The 23,485-nt window shown below is 52.5% G+C and overlaps 1 protein-coding gene across 2 annotated transcripts in view; it reads right to left on the reverse strand.

Moving 5' to 3' along the window:
* TDRP (testis development related protein) overlaps positions 1-9,288 on the reverse strand; it is a 40,348-nt gene extending 31,060 nt beyond the window's left edge. Inside the window, exons 1-2 of one of the 2 annotated variants that reach the window (XM_047855282.1) lie at positions 9,250-9,288; positions 8,188-8,380 (exon numbers count right to left, since the gene is read on the reverse strand). In XM_047855282.1, the coding sequence (XP_047711238.1) occupies positions 8,188-8,295 (108 nt within the window). In that variant the 5' untranslated portion in view covers positions 8,296-8,380; positions 9,250-9,288. Of the gene's footprint in view, positions 1-8,187; positions 8,381-8,777; positions 8,797-9,249 lie in introns of those variants that run through there. The other variant, XM_047855283.1, reaches the window with a different exon arrangement.
* Between the last annotated feature and the right edge of the window lie 14,197 nt (positions 9,289-23,485).

Below are 23,485 nucleotides of genomic sequence, written 5' to 3' on the forward strand. Positions count from 1 at the left end.
CAAGGTGAAAAGCCCACATCGGGGCCCCACGGGACAGGTGCTGCCTGTTCTCCTCCTACCCTGCCTGCTGGGGTCCCTCGTCCATTTCCGAGATGGACAGAAGTGAGAAGAGCCAGTCTTTCCTCAGACTAGACTTCTGGGAGAAGAAACTCTGTTATCTGACCATCCACAGCTCTCAGACCAAGAAGAACTCCCTCGATGTGGGATGCATGACCAGACAGGGAAACAACAGTCTACAAAATGCTCGTCGCTGTCCCTGGTCTGGATCTTGATTGGTTTTCAAACAGGTGAAGGCCCTCCTGAGTTTCATTTGGTCTTTGGCTTTTAATCCTATAACCGGGGCTGATGAGCCCCTATTCGTACACCCAAGCCCCAAACCCCAACCCCACACATAAGGCAAAGAAGGCCACGCTTCCCACCAGATGACCCAATAAAGGCAGGATAAATACCTCACCACTGGCCTCGTGGGGTCACCTACCAAGGAAGGGCTCAGTGAGGTGAGATGCCCTCAGAGCAGGAGACGTGAGCGGGACTCTGTTCAGTGACTCCCGGTCTGTCACGGAAACCCGCACTGTCCGACGCAAATGTGACAAGGAGTGGCGATTTTTCCAGAATATTCCGAGTCATGCTGCCTTAGACTCTACTAAAAACCAGTGAAAGTAAACTTATCGATCAGGATATTAAACTCCTGGAGTAACAATTTTCATCTAAATTCTTAACCTTAGCATCTCCTGGTGAACATTATGCAGCAGTGTGCTGGGGCCTGGGAGAGACAGACATCGAGCACGCACGGCTCTGTCCTCACCTCGCTCACTGTGCCGAAGGACAGGGCCGTGGGCCTCATCCCGTGCCGGGCAGGCCAGGCACGCACAAGAACCCACAGACCCTCTCGGATGAGCCCACCTGAATCTGGGAGAGTTCTGGGGCTGCACTGTGCCTTCAAAACCCCAGCTAAACACAGTGAGGGTGCAGAGGACGGACACAGGCTAGCACAGCTGAGGAACTGCATTTGTAAGTATCTAAAGGTCTGTTTTTTGTAATGTTTGTTTATTTTGAGAGAGAGAGAAAGCATGAACACAGGGGAGGGGCAGAGTGAGAGGGGGAATGGGGGGGGAGAGTGAGAGAGAGAGAGAGAGAGAGAGAGAGAGAGAGTGAGAGAGAGAGAGAGAGAGAGAGAGAGAGAGAGAGAGAGAGAGAGAGAGAATCCCAAGCAGGCTCTGCATTGTGTGGGGCTCGATCCCATAAACTGAACCGAAATCAAGAGTAGGATGTGTTATCAATTGAGTGACCCAGATGCCCCTAAATGTCAGCTTAAAAACAGATACTCAACTCAGCTATTGGAAAACTTTTCAGCGTGTTTGGAACAACCTGGATAAATGGTTTACTTTTTCAACTTAGAATTTTATAGTATCTAAATATTTATCAAGTATTTCTGATGAAAAGTTAGCATCCAAATTGAACATGCTGGTAAGTATAAAATGCATATCAGATTTCAAAGACTTAGTATGGGAAAGAAAAATCTCATTCACAAATTTTTATATTGTTTACATACTGATATAATTAATATTTTAGACACACCGAATTTTGAAAATTACACCAAAATTGATTTCACCTTTTTTTTAAAAAACTTTAACATGGTTACTAGAAAAGTTTTGCATTATATTTCTGTTAAGGCAGCACCAAAGTGAAAGAATCCTCAACTCTTTTTTTTAAGATGGGTTAACTCAGGGGCACCTGGGTGTTTCAGTAAGTTGAGCGCCCAACTCTAGATTTCCGCTCAGGTCATGATCTCACAGTTCGTGGGTTCTGGGTTCGAGTCCCACACGGAGCTCTGCACTGACAGAGCAGAGACCGCTTGGGATTCTCTCTCTCCCTCTCTCTCTGCCCTTCCCCCACTCTTGTGTGCACGCTCTCTACCTCAAAAATAAACTTAAAAAAATTTTAAAACAATGAGTTAACCAAATGAATCTAGGGAGAGGGACTGCTTTACCTACAACCTTTCTTCTCTTCCTTCTTTTCTAACTCTGCCTTTTCTTCCCCTTCCCACACATAATTCTCAGTTACTTATATTTGACAAAAGTTAGCTCATATGAGTGTCCAATATGTCAACCCTACAAAGAAGTATCTGCTTCCCCCAAAATGAATCTGTATCTAAAAATGAATCAGGGGCGCCTGGGTGGCTCAGTCTGTTAAGCAGCCAACTTGAGCTCAGGTCATGATCTCATGGTTCGTGGGTTCGAGCCCCACATCAGGCTCTGTGCTGACAACTCGGAGCCTGTCTTTTGGATTCTGTGTCTCCCTCTGTCTCTGCCCCTCCCCTGCTCTTGCTCTGTCTCTAAGATAAATAAACGTTAAAAAAAATTAAAAAAATAAAAATGAATCCCATCTTCTGAGGCTGGGCGACTCCTATTTCTCCTTCCACGTCCAGTGAGAACACATCCTATTCTCGGATTCCCTCCCGACTTCGTTCTCTGCGCAGCATTTGTCAGTGGCGGTGTCCCTTGAAAACCCTGTGCCCACACCGTTCATTTCACAAGTACTGACTGACGCACACCAGCTAGGTGCCCGGCACTTTTGTTGGCATTAGGGACACAGCAGCAGACCTGAAGTCCTTTCTCTGTGGAGGTGCTGTCTAGATTCTAGAGGGCTCTAGGAGACAATAAGTAAAATGCAACAAGTCTCCATCGTGAGCACAAAGGCAGCTGTCCTGGCATGTAGAATCACACCTTCCCACCCTGTCAATCTGCGCCCCACCAGCTGAATTGATGTGCACAAGCCCATCTGAGTGCTAACAAATGTTCTCAGACCTGGAGAGAGGGCTCAGATGAGCCTGACTGAGGCTTGGTCAAGAAGAGTCTTTTTTTTTTTTTTTAATATTTATTTATTTTCAGAGAGAGAGAAAGCAGGGCAGGGGCAGAGAGAGGGAGAGAATCTCAAGCAGGCTCTGCACTGTCAGCACAGAGCCCAACATGAGGCTCGATCCCAGAACCCATGAACTGTGAGATCATGACCTGAGCTGAAATCAGGAGTCGGATGCTTAACCGACTCGGCCAGCCAGGAGTCCCCACATGGAGAATCTCTGTCACCACCCACTAGCTATATGGCCTTTCTAGATCACCTTCCTGCTGTGACTGGCCTCTCCATCTGGCAAACATTCGCATTACCCATGTCAAGGCCTTAACACAACAGATGACAAATGCTGGTGTTACTGCACCCTTGTCCCAATTTTTCAGTTCAAAAACAAAACTGGAGCTTGGCTAGGTCAAGTAGCTTGTCCAAGGTCACCTGGCGAACAAACGGCAGAGGAAGACTCAAGCAAAGTACGTCAGAAACCAGGGTCCAAATCTGAAATAACAGGCTACATTTTCATGGAAACGCAATTACTCTGACTATAGCTTAACGTATCTGATGATGTGGTGGCAGGACTGGTGAGGAAGTTCTCACAAGCTAAATAAGTTCTCTCTTATTTAGGCTTGTAAACATATGAAAAGCTTTTTAATATTATCCATGAGAAAAATATTAAAACCCAATTAAGATACCACTTTTCTAGGCTCCCGGGTGGCTCAGTCAGTTAAGTGTCGGATCCTCGGTTTCGGTTCACGTCATGACCTCACAGTTCATGAGTCCACGCTGAAAGTGCACAGCCTGCTTGGGATTCTCCCTTTCTCCCCCACTCTCTGTTCCTCCCCTGCTCACGCTCTCACTCTCTCGCTTTCTCTCTTTCAAAATAAATAAATAAACTTAAAAAAAAAGATACCACTTTTCACCCATCAGGTCTAAAACTTTGCAAACACTGCCCTATACCGTACTGACAGCCTCTCGTGACAGGTTGGCCCGCGCACGGCCGACATGCATCCACGCGGCCTCTTTGGGAGAGCAATTTAGAGGCAGCCACCAAATCACAGAAGCATATGCCCCTGGACTCAGTAGCTCCACTTTTAGAAACGTAACCTCAGACACGTGAAATGACTCACGCTGCGTGTTGTAACAGAAAGGGACTAGAAATAACCTCCTAAAGGTCATCTACAGAGGACTGCTTTCTTCAAAGTCAACACAGCCAGGGGCGACTGGGTGGTGTAGGTGGTTAAGCATCTGACTTCGGCTCAGGTCATGATCTCACAGTTCGTGAGTTTGAGTCCTACATTGGGATCTCTGCTGTCAGCACAGAGCCTGGAGCCTGCTTCAGATCCTCTGTCCCCCTCTCTCTCTGCCCCTCCCCTGCTTGGTCGTTGCTCTCTTGCTCTCCAAAATAAACACTTTTTAAAAGTAAAACCTTTAAAATAAAATAAAGGCATTAACTTAAAGCTAGCTAAATCGCTTTGCAGCCCAGCTCAAAGCAACCCAAGAATGGTCTAAACTCCCACAGTGTAGTATCGCTCCGAGCCCCCCTCTCTGCTACTGCATAAAACTGACAGGCAGGGATTTCAGGAAAGGCTCAGCCTCCACGTCCATCAGGAGAGGTCCAATAAGGAGCACCTGGGTGGCTTGGTCGGTCAAGCGTCCAACTCTCGATTTCAGCTCAGGTCATGATCCCAGGGTCCTGAGATCGAGCCCCATGTCAAGTCCCGACTCTGGGCATGGAGCCTGCTTAGGATTGACTCTCCCTCCCTCCCTCCCTCCCTCCCTCTTTCTCTCTCTCTCCCCCCCTCTGCTCCGCTGATGCACTCTCTAAGAAAAAAATGCAGCCTTAAAAATGAGATTGTTTTCAGCCACTGCACCTAAACAGGAAGTGCTCCATGAGACACACATTACTGAGGGAACAATTCAAGATGCAGAAAGATGTTTACAGTAGGAAATGTGTTTGTGTGTGTGCACAAATATTTCTCATGGATAGCTATACAAAAAGAAGTGACGATACTTCCTATGGGAAGGTGGGAAGTAGAGCTAACATGGAATATGCAGAAATCTCTCCCTATATGCATAGCAGGCTTTTAAAAATAAACATTAGACTCATCAAAGCTTGTCTCTCCTTCTTGCTGGGATGAGCACTGGGTGTTATACGCAGGGGAGACTCACTGGATTCTACTCCTGAAATCATTATTGCGCTATGTGCTAACTAACTTGATGCAAGTTAAAAAAAATACATTATTAAAAAAGAAACTCGTCTCTCCTTATTAAATGACTGCACTGAAGAAATCGCTTTATAAACCTTAACTGTATTCTAATGCAAAACAGCCTGCGTTCAGGACAATAAAGGCCAAGGCGCAAAGAACTGCTCAAAGTTTTTTTCTACGGTGTAAAAACTAACAGGCTTTACTCGACTCCAAGTACTGATTTTGAAGGCCTCAAATCTCAAACTTATTAAAACTTAACATTAAGCTATTGTTTTCTTTTTACACAAAACGCGGATTATAGCCGCATGACCTGATTTTCCAGAGAGGAATGCTAACACCTTCTAGAGTGAGGCCAGCACTCCTAGCCCGCACTCTGCCACCCAGCAGTCGGGAAGAGCTTGCACCAGCTTCCTGCTCGGGAGACGCCCCGTCCACAATCCCCGGCCCCGCGCCACCGACCCCAGGCCACCAACGGGCCCTCCCCCCCCACCACCCTGCCACGATCCCCCAGTCCCTCCTGCCTGGAATTCCCATGTTTGGAGGCAGAAGTGCTACAGTAGACTGGCCTTCAATTTTCACATTTCATCCTAAGAAGAGCTGGCTTTGGGACAAACCCTCCTGCAGCAACTAACTGTGGAGTGGGACTGACCCATCACGAGTAAACACGGCTCTGTTTTCTGGAGCAAAGAGTTTCCACACATCAAACCACACATACACTTGATAAAGTAACACAACAGCCCAGTCACCTCTCACCCCTAGAAGAGGACACGGGACAAAACCCAGGTGACTCTGGGTGTGGCCGTGACTTCTGAGATGCTACATGAAAGACACAATCCATGAAAAAAATAACTGACAACCTGGACTACATTAAAACCAAAAACTTCTAAACACAATGAAATAAAATAAAAAATTTCTGCTCTGTGAAAGACATTGGCCAGAGAGGACGACAAACCACAGACTAGGAGAAAATATTGGAGAAAGACATCTCTGATAAAGGACCATTATCCAAAATACACAAAGAACTCTTCAACACCGACAGTAAGAAACAAGTAACCCAGTGAAGAAATGGGGCAGAAGACCGGACACCTCACCAAAGATGTACGGCGGACAAAGGCACGTGACAAGACGCACCACACCCTGTGTCATCAGGGAAACGCAAATTCAGACAAGGAGACGCCACCCACACCTGTGAGGACAGCCCAAACCCAGAGCACGGAGCACGCCAAGTGCTGGCGAACGACAACGCGGAGCAACGGAAGCTGTCCCTCTCCCGCTGTAGGTGACGCAGGGTGTCACAGCCACTCTGGAGGACAGTTCGGTGGTTTCTTACAAAACCGGACAACGTCTTACTTACCCTACGACACAGCAATCCCACTCTTCAGTATTTAACCAAGTAAAACTTTATGTCCACACAAAAACATGCACCAAGGTATTTATAGCAAAGCATCTTTATTCATAACCGCCCAAAGTTGGAAGTGACCAGCGCACCCTTCAGTAGGTAGAGATAAACGATACAAGCACACAACGAAAATCACCTAGGGCTAAAAAGAAATGTGCTCCCAAGCCACGAAGAGACACGGAGGAGCCTTGAACACATATGGCTACATAAGAGAAGCCAGTGTGCAAAGGTTCCGTCCTGGAGGATTCTAACTGTATGACATTCTGGAAAAGACAAAGCCACGGACACAACAGAAAAGACCAGCAGTTGTAAGGGAGGGATGAATAAGTAGACCAGGGAGGTTTTCAGGGTAGTGTGCACGGTACTCTAATGGCGGATGTATTTCATGTTACATTCGTCAAAATCCATCCGACGCACCCCAGCCAGAGTGAACTCCAATGCACAGCATGGACTCCGAGATCACCAGATCACGCAGGCCTCAGCGCTGGATACTGACTGTAACAAAAGGGACCGGAGAGTGGGGGAGGGCTGAGCGTGTGTGGAGACAGGGAGTATATGCCAGCTCTGTCTTTTCCACTCAATTTTGCTGGGTACCTAAAGAATAAAGTTTACTAAAATAGAAAAAAAAAATACACTGTTAGCTAAGGTGACAATTCTGCAAGAAGAAAGAAAAGGGCTTTTACGATTAAGAGAAATGGGAGCAGAGAACATAGCAAGGTCAGCTTAAAGTTTTTGAGTTCCTCCAGAAAGAACGATACAGCAATAATTATTTCCAGTATAAACTAATTCTGCTGCCACTTAAAGCAACATGCAAATTCTCATCGTTATGTTCAGGAGGGTTGCTGCTTAGAGCAACCGTAAAAGTTTGCAATGAAAAAAGTCAGACGGAGCGCGGGCGCTCCATGACCAGAAAGTAAATGATGCGAGAGTAGCTAACTAGGAAGCGAGCCAGGTGCTGCATGAGACCCTCTCCGGGCGGGGGCGGGCACCCGACACCAGCAGCCGCCGGCACGAGCCCCTTCAGGTCGCAGGCCAGGAAGACACAGTCCCGAGAACGTTCCCAGGTCCTCAGAAGACAGATACAGATCGTCGTGAACTTCCACAACAGCTTTAACAGCAGCAGGAGTTTCCAAACATTTAACAAAAAAAAAAAAAAAAGATTTTAGGACTACGTCATTAAAACAAAAAAAAAGCTGAATTTCTGACCTAAATTTCATGAGACAAGGAAGAGAACTATGCACTGGAAAGGGGGGGGGGGGGGGAGGGGAACACATGTGTCACACACACAGACCCCACCTGGGATCCTTTTAATTAAAAAATTCTAAACATTCCAAGCATATCTCCGAACTCGTAAGGCCAGCGGCTTTCGATCTTCTGCATGAAGGACACCTGCCCTCTTCCTCCAGGCAGGCAAAGGTTGAAGAGAAGGAAATACCCACTTCGCCGCGACCCCGGGGCAGGCCCCCACCGCCCCCCACCGCCCAGCGCGGCGACGGCAGCCTCCACTCTGCAGGAAGGCCAGCGCGCCGGGACCGGGGTGCTCCGGGGTGTGCGCGCCCCGCGCCCTCCCGCCCGGGTGTTGCCCTGGGGTGGGGGTGGGCGGGCGGCGAGCACCACAGCACCGGGGCCCCCAGACGAGCCCCGGATCCGAACGGGCCGCACGCCTCTCCCTCCGCACGGCTCCGGCCTCGCGCGCGCGCCGCCTCCCCCCCCCCGCCCCGCCTCCTCCCCTACCTGCGCGGAGGCCGCGGAGGCGGCGGCGGGCGGCGGCCCCCCTTGCAGGCCGTCCTCGTCTTCGGGGGGCTCGTCCAGCAGCACCCGGCTCCGGCTCAGCTTCCACATGCTCCGAGGCGGCTCCGCGGTGCGTGCGTCGACGCGCGCCCCTCGTCGGCCGGCCCGCAGCGCGCGGACGTTCGGGCTGCGGCTCCTGCACGACCGGTACGCGGCGAGTGGGGCAGGGCGGGGCCGGGCGGCGGGGCCCGGCCCACCCCGCGGGGACCCGTCCCTCCCAGGGCCGCCTGAGCCCCCGCCCCCACCCGGGGCCAGGCCCAGGTCCACTGGACACCGGGCTCCCCGCACCCAACCAGGCGCCCCCACCCCGGACCAGGCCGCTACCCGCCTACCCCCGCCGGCCTCCAACCCCTCCTTAAAGCCCCCCAACCGGAGGTCACCGCCCCCACCCCGGCCGAGGGCCCCGCCCCCGGGGGCCGGGCTCAGACCCCCAGGACCTAGCTCCCCCTCAGTCCAGCGAGGGTCCCGCCCCCTCCCCGCGCCCTCCGCAAGACCCCGCCCCTCGCAGCCTACGTCCCCCCGGAGGTCTTCACCTCGGGCGCCCCCAAAACGACCAGCTTCATCCCGGGGTCATTCCTCCTGGCCCCCACTCATCTGGGACCGCTCCCGCTTAACTCCCACCCTGGTCCGACCCCCCACCCCCACCCCGGGTTGACATTCTTACTTCGGGGACCCCTCACCACCCTGTTTCATCCCGGCTACCCCCAGCCCTCACGGTCCCTTCTCAACCCGGGTCCTCCCTCAACCCGGGACCCCTTCACCCCGGCCCCCTCACCCCTGGCCAGACCGTCCCCCACCCCAGGCTGGCCTCCTCACCCCTCCCCGCACCCCTGATCTCGGCCCCCCTCACAGCCCGCACTCCTCACCCCTACCCCGTCTCCCACCCCGGGCCGACCCCTCACCCCGAGTTGACCCCCTTACCCTAGGACCCCCCACTCCGGGCCTCCCCTTCACCCCGAGCCCACTCCCTAGTCCCCGGAACCCCAACCCAGTCAGACCCCTCACCCCGGCCGTGGGGCGCGGCCAGGTCCGCCGGGCGGCGGCGCGGGGGCGGGGCCCCGGCGGCCGGCCTGCGGTCACCAAGGCAACGGCCGCCGGACGCGGGGCGGGCGCAGTGCGCATGCCCACTGCCCTCTGCCCGCCGGGCTTCCGCCCCCAAAAGGAAAGGCGGCGTGCGCGCTGCAGTGACCCCTGCGGGAGGACTCGGCCCCGGGGCGACTGCTGTCGACTTAGGAGCCCGGGGTCACAGGTGCCCCGGGGCGCGGCCGCGCCCAGGATTCGGCACGCGCGCAGGCCCACCCGGCGGCTCGAGTGACCTGCCTGCCCCCGCACCCACCCCATTCTGGCTCCGGCAGGTGCGCGCGGCCGCAGGTGCGCGCGGCCAGGCTAGCCGGGTCTGAGAGCCAACTGAAGCAGACCGCTGTGTGCAGGCGCAGGAGGGTACAGGAGGGGGGCGGCTTTAGAGGGATCCGTGCTGGGAGAGGTCCGGAAAAAGGCAGCAGAGTCAGCTAGACGTCTAGTAGCCTGGTCAGAGTCAAACAGCCCCTAGCCACTTTGGAACCCGCACAGGCCTTGGAGCAGCGCTCTGGGCCTCAGCTGACCTGCGTCCACACTGGCCCCTCGCGTTCACGAAGCCTGACTAGTCAGTGCTGCAGTTCTGGGGCAAAAGAATGTGTCAATGATTTTCAGGGTTTCCTGACTATTGACAAACAAGAGGTGTGGATGTGCCAGACAGGGTGCAGGTTACAGACAACCACCTGAAGGTACTTTTACAGGCATCTTGACAGTCTAAAAAGTAACACTTTTTCTAAGCTAAGATAGGTCACAGTCACAGTCATAAGGAGTGTGACAGAACCCCCCCGCCTGGACCCCAACCTGGAGAGTCAGAGGACCCATTTGAAGCTGAGGAGTCCTTGCCCCTCCCATAAAGTCAGAAATCGGAGAGACACTTCACACATCTAAGAGTACAAAATGACTTTTATTTCCTGTCTCTGGAAAGAGTCAAACAATAAAATATACTCAACTCCATTGCAATCACAGAAGTGCAAATTGAGATGTCCAGCTGTCAACGAGCTAGAGAGTATGATGCTAAATAAGTCATCAGAGAAAGACAGTTACCTTATGATCTCACTCATATGTGGAATTTAAGAAACAAAACAAAGAAAAGAGAAACCAAGAAACAGATTCTTAACTCCAGAGAACACACTGCTGCTCACCAGAGAGCAGGTGGGTGGGGATGGGGAGACAGGTGATGCGGACAAGGGATGCACCTGTCGTGATGAGCACTGAGTAATGTACAGAATTATTCAATTTCAATATTATATGCCTGAAACTAACAACACTATGTTAATTATACTGGAATTAAAATTAAAAACTTAATTAAAAAGATACCCACCCATCAAAGTGGGTGTAACAAACATTTATAAAGACATATGTAGTGTTGGGAACAGTGTAGGGAAACCCTCATGGGCTGCTGGCAGCAGTGGCAGTACAAAATTTTAGTAGGCAAGTTTGATCTATTTGCTAATAGCTATCAAAAGTTTAATGGGGCACCTAGGTGGCTCAGTTGGTTAAGCACTACCTCTTGGTCTCAGCTCAGGTCTTGATCTCAAGGTCATGAGTTCAAGTGCTGTGTTGGGCTCCACACTGGGTGTGGAGCCTAAGTAAAAATAAATAAATAAGTAAATAAATAAATAAATAAAATATTAATATGCATACCCTCCTACCCAGCGTGTTTTCACACTAAATATACATTCATATATTACTTGAATAATTTACAAATATATTTCATAAAAGGAATCCAGAACCGTAAACACTATCTTAAGCTTTGTAACTTTACTACTCTAAAAATAATAATATAATCAAGGGCATCTTTTGGCTCTTTCGGAAGTGATTCGCAGCATTCTTTTAAATGAAAAGAGGGTCTGAATCTGTCTTTGGGGAAGGTCTGCAGGAGCCCTAAGAACAGACCCACTGGAGACAGGCATGCTGGCCCCTGTGGGGTTAGTGGTTAGGGTAGGGTCAGGGTTAGGGTTAGGGTCAGGGTTAGTGGTTAGGGTCAGGGTCAGGGTCAGGGTTAGGGTCAGGGTCGGGGTAAGGGTTAGGATTAGGGTTGGGGTTAGGGTCAGGGTCAGGTTTGGGGTAAGGGTTAGGGTTGGGGTCAGGGTTGGGGTAAGGGTCAGGGCCAGGGTTATGGTTGGGGTTGGGTCAGGGTCAGGGTTGGGATAACGATTAGGGTTTAGGGTTAGGATTAGGGTCAGGGTCATGGTTAACATCAGTGTCAGTGTTGGGGTAAGGGTCAGGGTTGTGTAAGGGTTAGTGTTAGGGTTGAGGTAGGTTTAGTGTTAGGGTTAGGTGTAGGGTTGGGGTAAGAGTTAGGTTTAATGTTAGGGTTGGGGTAAGGGTTAGGGTTAGTGTTGAAGGGGCCCTGTTGCTGAGCAGCATAAGCCAAATTTTAAATAGCCGCCAGGTACCTGGAAAGCAAGACCATCTGGTAACCCAGAAATCCTCACACCCTCCATAAGTCTCAAGGTTCATGAGATAAATAGTCACACACACAGACTCGCACCTACCCAAACCCACCCCAAAAGATCTCTGGACCCACCACACGCAAATATTTCAATCATATAAAACAACAGAACAGTACAGAATAACCAGTAGGTATTAAATTTAGGAACTCTTGCTTCCTTGACTAAATAAGAATGTTAGGATTTTACACACACACACACACACACACACACACACGCTTCTTCCAGCCAGGTCCAACCAGCTCGGCCTTTGGACTGGAAAGGCTGAAGAGTGCAATATGCATAGACAATGTGGCAATGCTTATGGTATGAACTGTGAACACACTGCGAGTCTATACCCCAGGTCCCATGGGGTCCTGTCAAAATAAACACACTCCAAGCACAAACACTGATAAAAGTCAAACACCACAAAGCAGAGGTTACAAAACAAAGCCAGGATCCAAACACAGTCCTTTCAAGGACACTACAAACAAAACGTGGAAAACCAAGTCAGAACACTTCAACAAATAACCCAGATCCTTTTATTCATGCAAGAGGGGCCTGTGCTCAGAGCAGGGGCTTCCTTTCCGCGATATAGCCACATTTCTTTGCTTTGAAAATCTTCACTCTAAGTTACGCTGTAACCCCCTGCGAATCCAGGACAGTCTGGAAAAGAAGGCCAGACTTACTAAATAAAAAATGCTAAATTCCAGTTTATTTTAAACAGCATTCGTGTCATTTCTAGGAGAGCATGGCAGGGAAGGACATCTAGGACCGGAGGAGGTGAAACGCAGCAGCCCCAGCATGTGCCTGATGCAGGCGGGAAGAGAGAGAAGCCTGTTTGGGGCTTCAGGGTTCTGGAATTCTTTTTTTTTATATACTTTTAAAAAAGTTTTATTTATCTATTTTTGAGAGAGACAGAGACAGTGTGAGCAAGGGAGGAGTAGAGAGAGAGAGAGAGAGAGAGAGAGAATCCCCAAGCAGGCTCCACATTGTCAGCACAGAGCCCAATGTGGGGCTCAAACCCACAAAACCAAGAGATCATGACCTGAGCCAAATCGAGAGTCTGACGCCTAACTGACTGAGCCCCCAGGTGCCCCTGGCCTCTGGAAATCTGAGAAGCACTCCCCACGTGCTCTAGGCCTCTGACCTGCCATCACTTAGTCACTCATTTATGATTTTTATAAAATCAACTCATGCAATTAAACTTCACACGTGGTGCACTGCACACGATTCGGTGTCACAAAGACAACCTTACACATAAGAATTTGTTTCTGTGTCCAGAAAGACATGGTTAAAAAACCTTCCATGAGCCCCACCGCCCTTCGGAGGAAGCTACTTTAGCCTGAATTGCCCTTGCTGGCTGCTAGAGCCCCTGAAAATTCACTAGTGGAGAAACACTTTTTACTTATTAAAGGTCGAGCCTGCCATCTCTGCCTGAAGGCTCAACCTAGATTTTACCCTGGCAAAATTAATTTCAAATGAAAGTATGGCCTATGGTACCACATAGAACTTTCTAGCAAAATTACTTGAAAACTAAAGCAACTGCCTCAGGAGAGCGTGCATGCCTCCCCCCTGCCTCCCGACTTGGAGACCACAGTTCCCAGGGAGGTGAGCTGCGTTTCCTGTCTGGGACTCACTCCTCACACGGCCTGGGAGCCACAGAGGCCGTGTCCAACGGCCTGAGCTCCAGATCCTTCACTGTGGGTACAGAGCCACACAACGTTCTATACCCATCACACCTTCTCCGGAGCTTCTCAGGTACCCCTCACACGTGTGCATTCCTAGCACAGTGCCAAGAACAAACTGTGGGCCAAATAAATATTCGCGAATCGATCCACTCATTCTCTCAGCTCAACAGCACAGATAGAAATAATGCTGGAAACCGCAGCTACTATTTACTGAGTGCTTACTGCACACGAGGCATGCGGTTGTATTTTATACACATTATCTCATTTAATGGAAGGAACACAGCATTTGAAGCCCATTGCCCTGGATTAGAAATCTAGCTCTACTCAGAAAAAACAAGACCTGGGAGAGTTTCACCAAAATGCATGCTCATCATGCGTGGGGAGTAAGCCTGGGGGCAGAGTGAGGAAACTCCACTTTGGTTTATATAGTTATAGAAGTTGTTACCATAGATTTGTATATGTCACACACCGTGTATGGGCCTCGTGTGTTATATATCTGCTATGAATTATGTATGCAAGGTGTTCAAAAAGTATTTGCTCTTTTGCTTTTTTAAGAAATCTACTTTGTGAGGGGGGCCTGGGTAGCTCAGTCGGTTAAGCGTCTGACCTCGGCTCAGGTCATGATCTCACGGTTCGTGAGTTCAAGCCCCACATCAGGCTCTGTGCTGACAGCTCAGAGCCTGGAGCCCTTCGGATTCTGTGTCTCCCCTCTCTCTGCCCCTCCTCTGCTCGTGCTCTCTCCCTCTCTCAAATATAAATAAGCATTTAAAAAATTTAAAAAATAAAAAAAGAAATCTACTTTGTGAACTATAAACAGTTCACACATTGCAACAGACAGGGAATTTACAACAAACTCAAATAATTGATTTGTTCTAATTTATTTCCTATTTTTCACATAAAAAAACCCTACAATAACCTCAGCGACTGCATCCAAACACATACATAGTGATACATAAAGACTCACATTCCTGCAATGAAACATAATGTTTACCATATATATTATAAATAGTCATGTACATATTCATGTGAAATGTGTTTTCTGTTCTGGTACTGTTCTGTTTTTCAGATTAAAAATCCCTTGGCAAATTTTGCCATCTCATCATTTGCACTACATTCGCTGTGGGGTAGGAATGGGAACACCTCACAGGAAAGAAACCGAGGAGGAAAGAGGAATCTGGAAGGCTTGCTGACGCATCGAGATGCGACGTGCATTTGCTGTGAGGCTTTGGGAGAGTTACTTACCCTCTCTGAGCCTTGGATTTCCATCTGTAGCCTGAGCATGATTCCTCTACCTCCCACTCGCTTGTAAAGCCCCCAGGAACACAGTTTCTGGGTCTCAGGTGCGGGCTCTGGGTCAACACAAATGGCAAAACACCTGCTTCTGCGACCTGAGTCAGAACTCGGTCACTTAACAAGCCCTGTGTGAGGCGACAGAAATGCTACCCTTGACCAAACTCCAGGGAGGCTCCTCCAGGGCCCTGACCCTCACTGTCCGACCTTTAGTGCCGGCCCTGTGGGGCCTGTGTCGCCCAGTCTCAGGGAGCCCCCAGCTCCGTGTCTGACTAGGCTCCTCACCGCCCCCCAGGTGAGTCCGATCGCCTGGCCCGCCTTCAGCATGAAACCTGTCTGGAAGAACCCCCAGCCCCTGATGCTTCCTCGTAGTGGTGTCCCTCCACGCCCCACCTGCTCTGGGGTGCACACCCCACCCACAGGGCCCCACCCACCGGTCGCCAGATGGAGCCCCTTTCCACCGTTAGCCCTCATGTCAGAATAATCTTTCTTAAACAGAGGTGCCAAGGGTGGGGACACGGCCTTTGTTAGAACAGCAGTCACCCCTCACACCCTGAAACTAAGTGTGAAGGCACAGAAACAGTGAGCCCCACCCTGCCTCCGAGCCCCTCCCTGCAGGCTGGTCCCTGACTGAGGGCCACCTTGGAGGGTCAGCCAACCACCCAGTGCCCCTCCACCGTCACCAGACCCAAGGCCAGCACCTTTTAGTCCCCACTTCTCCCGAGGGGGTCGTAAGAGTGCAATCATCCAAGACAGCGGCAAGAAGGCCACGAAGCACCCTCACCCTCCACCCACCCTTCATTTTTAAAGCAGTTTGTATCTGATGTCTCGTCTGAGTCATTCCCGTGTCTTGGTTAACAAGGGCGGTATTTATTCCTTTTTCAATTACAGTCATTTTAAAAGGCTTTCTATCTTTAAATAGTTATATCTATACGTTTTTGAAATATGGAAACAGAAACTCATAAATATGCATTTTTCAATGTTTATTTGTTTTGAGGAGGGGTGTGGAGAAAGGAGAGAGACAGAGAGAGAAACCCAGGCAGCCTCTGCCCAGTCAGCACAGACCCTAGCAGGGCTTGAGCTCATGAACTGTGAGATCGTGACCTGAGCAGAAACCAAGAGTCGGATGCTTAACTGACAGAGCCCCCACAGGGCTCCCTAAACATCATTTTTAAAGAACCTGTTATCAGGGACAGGATAGCAGAGGCGAACCCAAGCGGCCGACCCAGGGACGGCTTCCCCAGCTGCTCCTCTGTGACGTTGAGTCACGTCACCTCTCTGTGCCTGGCCCGCCCTCACAGGTAAGTAAGGCCTGAGCTGTGACAGGTGTATTATCATGTGGCACCTCGGGGACCTTCAAGTCGTGCCTGGGGCGTAGTTAGTGCAGAGAAGTGCAGACAGTCTCCCTGAAGGCCCGCAGCCAAGCCCAGAGGAGGATGACCCAGAGATGGAGCTGGGACCACCTCAGCCACGGGCCGTCCCCCGTGGACCTGTCCCCATGGACACCTGTCCCCACGGACCCCCCTCCCCATTGACCCCTGACCCCCGTCCCCGCGGACTCCCGTCCCTACGGACCCCTGTCCCCACAGACCTGTCCCCATGGCCTGTCCCTGTGGACCCCCGCGCCCTGGACCCCATGCCCGCCCCCTGTCCCCGCGGACCCCCGTCCCCACAGACCCCCGTCCCCATGGACCCCCGTCCCCGCGGATCCACGTCCCCAGGGACCCCCGTCCCCTGACCCCTGTCTCCACGGACCCCTGTCCCCACGGACCCCGTCCCCTGACCCCTGTCCCCACGGATACCCGTCCCCGCGGACCCCTGCCAGTGGGCCACTGGAACCCCGGGGAAGCTACTTCTGCATCAGGGGCCTCGGGGTTGCTCCAGCAGGAAGGCCGCAGGGGGTGGGAGGGCTGGGGGGATGACACCTGGAGGACGGAGAGCGGCCCACTGTCGCTACCAGGGCAGTAACGCCTGCTCCTGAGCCAGTACACCGATGCTGGCCAGGCTGCCTAAGGGGAAGGGGTTAGAGTTGCAGCTGGCCAGTTCCCTGGGGGGTCTCAGGGTCTCGGGGGGTTGTAGGGGAGGAAGCCCCCCCACCTGTGCCTTCCTGGGTTCCAGGGTCCCCCCCTCTGCCCTCCTGGGTTCCAGAGCTGGACCCAAGAAACACACACAACAGGAGATCATGTGTGTGAGTTCCTGAACGGGGAACACTGCTGTTCTGAGGCCCCTGCCCCTTCTCCCGGGCAGAGTAATGACTGCAGGGGATGTGGGCCATTGGAGGGGCATTTGGGAGGTGTGGCCATGTGTAACAGTGTGGGGTGGGGCCTGTGACAAGCGTCCATCCTCCCAGTGGGTCAGACTCCAGGGACGGGATTGGTACCAAGTGCTTCCTTGGGGGGGGGGGGGGAGCCGGGGGGGTCTGTGTGCAGGCAGATGGGGAGCATTCACAGAAAGCCCCTCCAGGCACCTGCTGGTTCTCCATCGTCCGCTGCTCAAAGTAATCAATAGACCCAAGCGTGAACTTTGGGGTGCTGTGTCCTGAAGTCCTTCAGTTAACTTTCCGTAAGGACTCCCCTGGGGGCAGGCTGGGGGAGTGTCCGGTCTTGGGGCAGCTGGGTGCCCAGCTCACTGGCAGGGTGTCAGCACACAGGGCCAGCTGCCCATTTCGGCTCACACACGCACACACATCACACACATGCACTGGTGCATGTGCGCGCACACACACACACACACACACACACACACACTGGAAGTACAGGAAACCCGCCCGTCTACCCTGTGCTCACGAGGCCCTATGCAGGAGAACCAGGTAGACCCGATGGTCTCCAGCAAAGAACTTGAGGGAATAATTAGCTTTCGTTGACCCTTGAGTAAATCCCAACTCACCATCGGATCTGTCCCTTTTTAAAGATGTTAAATGTAAAAAACATTTTTTAAAGAAGAAAAACAGCAGGACAGCAATTACAGCCTTCGACAGAGGACTGCTGCCTCCCCCCCTCCCCCCTGTGCAAACTCCAAAACCAGAGGAGTGAAGCACTGACCGGGTGGCGGGGGGAGGTCGGCTCAGAAAGCCCTGGGCCCACAGTCCCAGGGAGGGAGGTGTTCGCGGTGGGGGACACTCACGGCCTGGACACACCTGAGCCTGGACCTTTCACGGTGCCACGCTCTCCTTTTCCTTCCCCTCTTTGCCTTCTCTTCCTTGGTTTGTTCTTCTCTTTATAACTGTGTTATTTGTTCATTTATTTATGGGGGGAGGGGCAGAGAGAGGGAGAGAGAGAGACTCTCAAGCAGGCTCTGCCTGTCAGCACAGAGCCCGACATGGGGCTCGATCCCACAAACCATGAGATCCTGACCTGAACGGAAACCAGGAGTCAGTCGCTAAACGGACTGAGCCACCAGGCGCCCCTAAACTGTATTTTTAAAAGTCTTCTTACACAATTTGCCTGTTCCTTCTCATTCAATTTAACAGCAATATATTTGTTATACTCATGTGAAAATATTCAATACTTTTTAAAAAATATGTATCTTTTCTGCTTACAAGAATAACACACGTTCACAATTGGTAAATAGTGAAAAGCACAGAGTCACGAGACTTTTGCAATTATCCAATCTGCAATGGCTCAGCAATCATGCCCAGCGACTCGGCACTTGAGATGCACCACCTACAGGGCGCTGCGGTTTTAAACCATAATGCCACCCCCCACCCAGGCCCTGCCTGCTCCGATCCCTCCCCCGTGGCCCCTGCATCTGCACAGACCCCCACCTCAGGGCCCCCTGGGTCCAGGGGTTCCCAGCCCCCTTCTCACCCCCAACAGGCAGACTTGAGCTGGGCCCTTGTGTGTCCTTCCTTCTTCCAGAGCCAGGAGCTCCTGTTGATCACCTTCTGCCCACATCGGGCGGCACGTGGGCCCCTTGGCCAAGGCCATGCAGACCCCTTCCAGGAGGGGGCTCCTTACTCAGGAGCATCTTACTAGTGGGTGACTGACCCTACCTCAGCAGCCCTCCCTCCCTGCCTCCCCTCTCCGTCTGTCCCTGTCTCTCCCTCCCTGTCTCTCCCTCTATCTCTCTCTCCCTGTCTCTCTCCCGGTCTCTCCTTCCCTGTCTCTCCCTCTTTCTCCCTGTGTCTCTCCCTCCCTGTCTCTTCCTCTGTTTCTCTCTCCCTGTCTCTCCCTGTCTCTTCCTCTGTCTCTCCCTCCCTGTCACTCCCTGTGTCTTTCCCTCCGTGTCTCTCCCTCCGTCTGTCTCCCTGTCTCTTGGTTCTGCACGTATTTGCCCGGTGCATTTTGTAATTAATTCAGTCCTGAGGTTAAACCACATCAAGGTCCACCTGAAGGGAAGGACAGGCCAGTTATAGGGGCATCTTCAGAGCAGACACGTCCCTAGCGCTGACCCGGCTAGATAGATGAGCCCGTAATTCCACATGATGAGTGCAGCGAAAACCACGGTTTCAAATGGGTGCCCGCTGGGTGCCCACAGATTTTAAAATAGGCAGGAACTGGGGCGCCTGGGTGGCGCAGTCGGTTAAGCGTCCGACTTCAGCCAGGTCACGATCTTGCGGTCCGTGAGTTCGAGTCCCGCGTCAGGCTCTGGGCTGATGGCTCGGAGCCTGGAGCCTGTTTCCGATTCTGTGTCTCCCTCTCTCTCTGCCCCTCCCCCATTCATGCTCTGTCTCTCTCTGTCCCAAAAATAAATAAAAAAACGTTGAAAAAAAATTTTTAAATAGGCAGGAATTACGGCGAAAGTTGGTTAAGTGTCCAACTCTCCATTTCCGCGCGGGTCATGGTCTCACGGTTTATGGGTTTGAGCCCTACATCGGGCTCTGTGCTGTGTCAGCTTGGAGTTGGCTTGGCATTCTCCCTCCCAATCTCTCTCTCTCAGCCCCTCCCCCCTCTCTGGCCCTCCCCCACTCTCTCTCTCTCTCTCTCAAAATAAATACATTAAAAAAAATAAAAATAAAAAAAACTAATGCGGCACCTGGGTGGCTCAGATGGTTAAGTGTCCAACTTCAGCTCAGGTCATGATCTCACGGCTCGTGGGTTCAAGCCGTGTGTTGGGCTCTGTGCTGACAGCTCGGAGCCTGAAGCCTGCTTCAGATTCTGGGTCTCCCTCTCTTTCTGCCCCTCCCCTACTCATGCTCTCTCTCTCTCTCTCTCTCTCTCTCTCAAAAATCGACATTAAAAAAAATTAGAAAAAAGTAAATAAAAAAATAATTTATTATTATTATTCTTCTGTGACGGGATCCATGGCCCAAGAAGGAGGAAAACCAGAAGTCATTTTTGTCACGACCGTTTACTGACCGTGGTTGGCAGAAGATCCGTGTCTCAAAGTACAACCAGGGCTTTACAACGTAGACATGTTAGTAAGAGTTCTTGATTTTCACATGAGGAAAGGAAGTGAAAAACAATATTTGACCTCTCAGAGGCCCAGTTTACCTATTGAGATAAAAGAGAAGCATCTGGGTGTGGCGCGGAAGTCCCCATTTGAAAATAAACACAGCTTTCGCCGGGGCAGCAGACAGCGGTGGACTATTAGCCCTTAATACATTCATCTTTGCTGTGTTCCTGTTCTAGAAAGACCACTGGGCCTGATTGCCTTCCCTAAATCTCTGTTCTTGTCTCTAAACAAGCTATTTCTCAGAGCTTGGAAACACGCTTCGCGTCTGAGAGGCTTGTGTCCCGGAGGGTCTAGGACAAGGACTCTGTCTAGCCAGAGGGGACCCCGGCCCTGGATCTTGTTCCCAGGCAGGATTTCCATCTGAACACAAAATGACTTCCTCTCTCTAACGCCCCCCCACTCGCCTCCCCCCTACGGTTATTTGTCTGGGGAATCCAGGCATCAAAGACTTTGGTAATAATTACATTTCCTTCAATGGAGACAGGATCTCACCCTTCCGGACTGAAGCCAGGCGAGCTGGTCTGAGGTCGCTGATGGCCCTGCCCTCCACCTCCTCACTCCTGCCAGCTGCCACCCACCTCCTTGGGGACACCTGCCCGCCTGTGTGTCTCCCTCGTTATCTGTCACATTAGGTCGAGTGACCCCATCACACAGCGAGTTCTGAGCCTTCAGAAAACACACTTGTAGCCTCAGAGTGAGTAAAAAAAATCCATGGTCAAATTTTGGGGAGGTTTTCAAATTACCATTTGAATGGCTAATTTGGTGTGAAAACATTACTTTTTTTCATTCAGAAATGCTTTGGCTTACCCATAAACAAGATACCTCTCTAGAAGGACACGGAATGTGGACCCTCAGACAGCACTGAAGTGCAAAGCTCTGGAGATTGAGGTTTGCTTGGACCCCCGCCCCCTCTCCCACCTCCACCACCGCTCAGCAAAAACTCCTGGAATGCCTTCCCTGCAGAGCACAGGAAGAGGGCTGTTTGGTCTGTAAGGCAATTGTGCTTACTTTATAAACCTGTGGGTGAATTTCTCATTCACAAAGGCAGTGTTTGGGATGCGACGAACTCCAAACAGGCCTGATTTTCATTTTCCCTCCAGCACCGTCATGGTCACATGCACGTCCTTTTGCGGATTCGAGGCCCCCTGGCCACAAAGTTTACCTCATGGGGCTGGCGGGCAACCATGGAAGAGAACAGGAAGTAGAACTGCGCAGCCCTTGGGGGCTGGGGAGAATCCCCCCGCCCCCAGTTAGCCCTGGGGGGCCAGTCCATCCCCCACCGTCACCGTAGGCAGAAAGAGTTGGGGGGATCCCCGGAAAAAGATAGATACAGCTTTCCTAACACAACAAAAGTCATTTCAGGCCCCTGGACATCTTGTGAAAGTCTAAGAACAAACAGCCACCATGAGGCCAGGAGACACCTAACCGTATTCAGAAGGGCCAACTGGCCTCTCACATAGCTTGCTGATCTCTGCAGGATCTAGATCTAACCCCCTCTGAGTAGCCAGATCCCCCACCAGCAGTGGCTCTTGACTTTGACCTGGACGCAGTCGCCTTAGAATGACTTCTGGCCCAGTTCGGTGCTGAACTCCCCATTGAGCAAGCCTCTCCGCAGGTATGTGTGCCCCTTAACTTATAGCTTCCCCAGGTCTGTTGTTGGGGGGATGCTGCTTCTGGAAAGATCCCCGGGTTCCCCTTTACTGGTTGCAAGTAAAACCCTCCTTTTCCTATTCTCTTTGGCTGGACATCCACCAAGAGGAGAACCCAGTTTTGGATGACCTCATCAGCTGGGGGCCAAGCCCATCCTCTGAGGTCACGAGCCCTGAGGGCCCAGACTATTCTTAGAGGTCACCCAGCCCTGTCCTCAGAGGTCACCAGCCCTGGGGGTCCAGCCCATCCTCCAAGGTGACCAGCTCAGGGGACCCAGCCCATCCTCACAGGTCACCAGCCCTGAGGGCCCAGCCCTGTCCTCAGAGGTCACCAGCCCTGGGGGCCCAGCCTGTCCTCAGAGGTCACCAGCCCTGGGGGCCCAGTCCTGTCCTCAGAGGTCACAGCCCAGAGGCCCAGCCCATCTTTCAAGGTCACCAGCCCTGGGGGCCCAGCCTATCCTCAGAGGTCACCAGCCCTGGGAGCCCGGCCCGTCCTCAGAGGTCACCAGCCCTGGGGGCCCAGCCCTGTCCTCAGAGGTCACCAGCCTGGGGGCCCAGCCCATCCTCAGAGGTCACCAGCCCTGGGGTCCTTGCCCTGTCCTCAGAGGTCACCAGCCCTGGGGGCCCAGCCCTGTCCTCAGAGGTCACCAGCCCTGGGGCCCAGCCCATCCTCAGAGGTCACCAGCCCTGAGGGCCCAGCCTGTCCTCAGAGGTCACCAGCCCTGGGGGCCCAGTCCTGTCTTCAGAGGTCACCAGTCCTGGGGGCCCAGCCCATCCTCAGAGGTCACCAGCCCTGGGGGCCCAGCCCATCCTCAGAGGTCACCAGCCCTGAGGGCCCAGCCCTGTCCTCAGAGGTCACCAGCCCTGGGGGCCCATTCCGTCCTCAGAAGTCACCAGCCCTGGGGGCCCAGCCCATCCTCAGAGGTCACCAGCCCTGAGGGCCCAGCCTGTCCTCAGAGGTCACCAGCCCTGGGGGCCCAGCCCATCCTCAGAGGTCACCAACCCTAGGGGCCCATACCCATCCTCAGAGGTCACCAGCCCTGGGGGCCCAGTCCTGTCTTCAGAGGTCACCAGCCCTGAGGGCCCAGCCCTGTCCTCAGAGGTCACCAGCCCTGGGGACCCAGCCTGTCCTCAGATGTCACCAGCCCTGGGGGCCCAGCCCTGTCCTCGGAGGTCACCAGCCCTGCGGGCCCAGCCTGCTGAAGCCAGACGTGTCTCTAGGAAGTCAGACCTCTGTCTCTAGCAACCCATCCAGGAAGCCCAACAATCATGCTGGGACAGCTGTCCCCACAGCCAGAACTTAATCAATAACTGACAGCTTCCCCGATTTTGTCCCCACTTCCCTCTTAGGACCAACCACAGAAAGCCAAACACGTTCCCCAAACCAGTTCTGAGGACGACGCTCCAGGCCTGCCCAGGCCCGACTTCACAGTGCCCACAGCCTCCGTCAGGACACGGACCTTCCTCCCCCTTCCCCCCGGTGGAGGCCCCGCTCCTGTGCCTGCCCGTGACCTTCTGCCAGAGGCAGGTGAGCCGGCTGACGGCCCTGGGACAGCAGACTCTGAGTCAGCAGCCCCCGCCGGTCCTCCCGCGGTGCATCCCGGCTGTTTCCACACCAGTTATTGGACCTTCTGCACTCAGAGGGAGGGGTCACACATGAGGCCAGCCCAGGACATGGAGGCAGGTGTCTGTCACCTTGCTGGTGGCAGGT

The sequence above is a fragment of the Prionailurus viverrinus genome, chromosome B1 (assembly GCF_022837055.1).
Source record: "Prionailurus viverrinus isolate Anna chromosome B1, UM_Priviv_1.0, whole genome shotgun sequence".
NCBI lineage: Eukaryota > Metazoa > Chordata > Mammalia > Carnivora > Felidae > Prionailurus > Prionailurus viverrinus.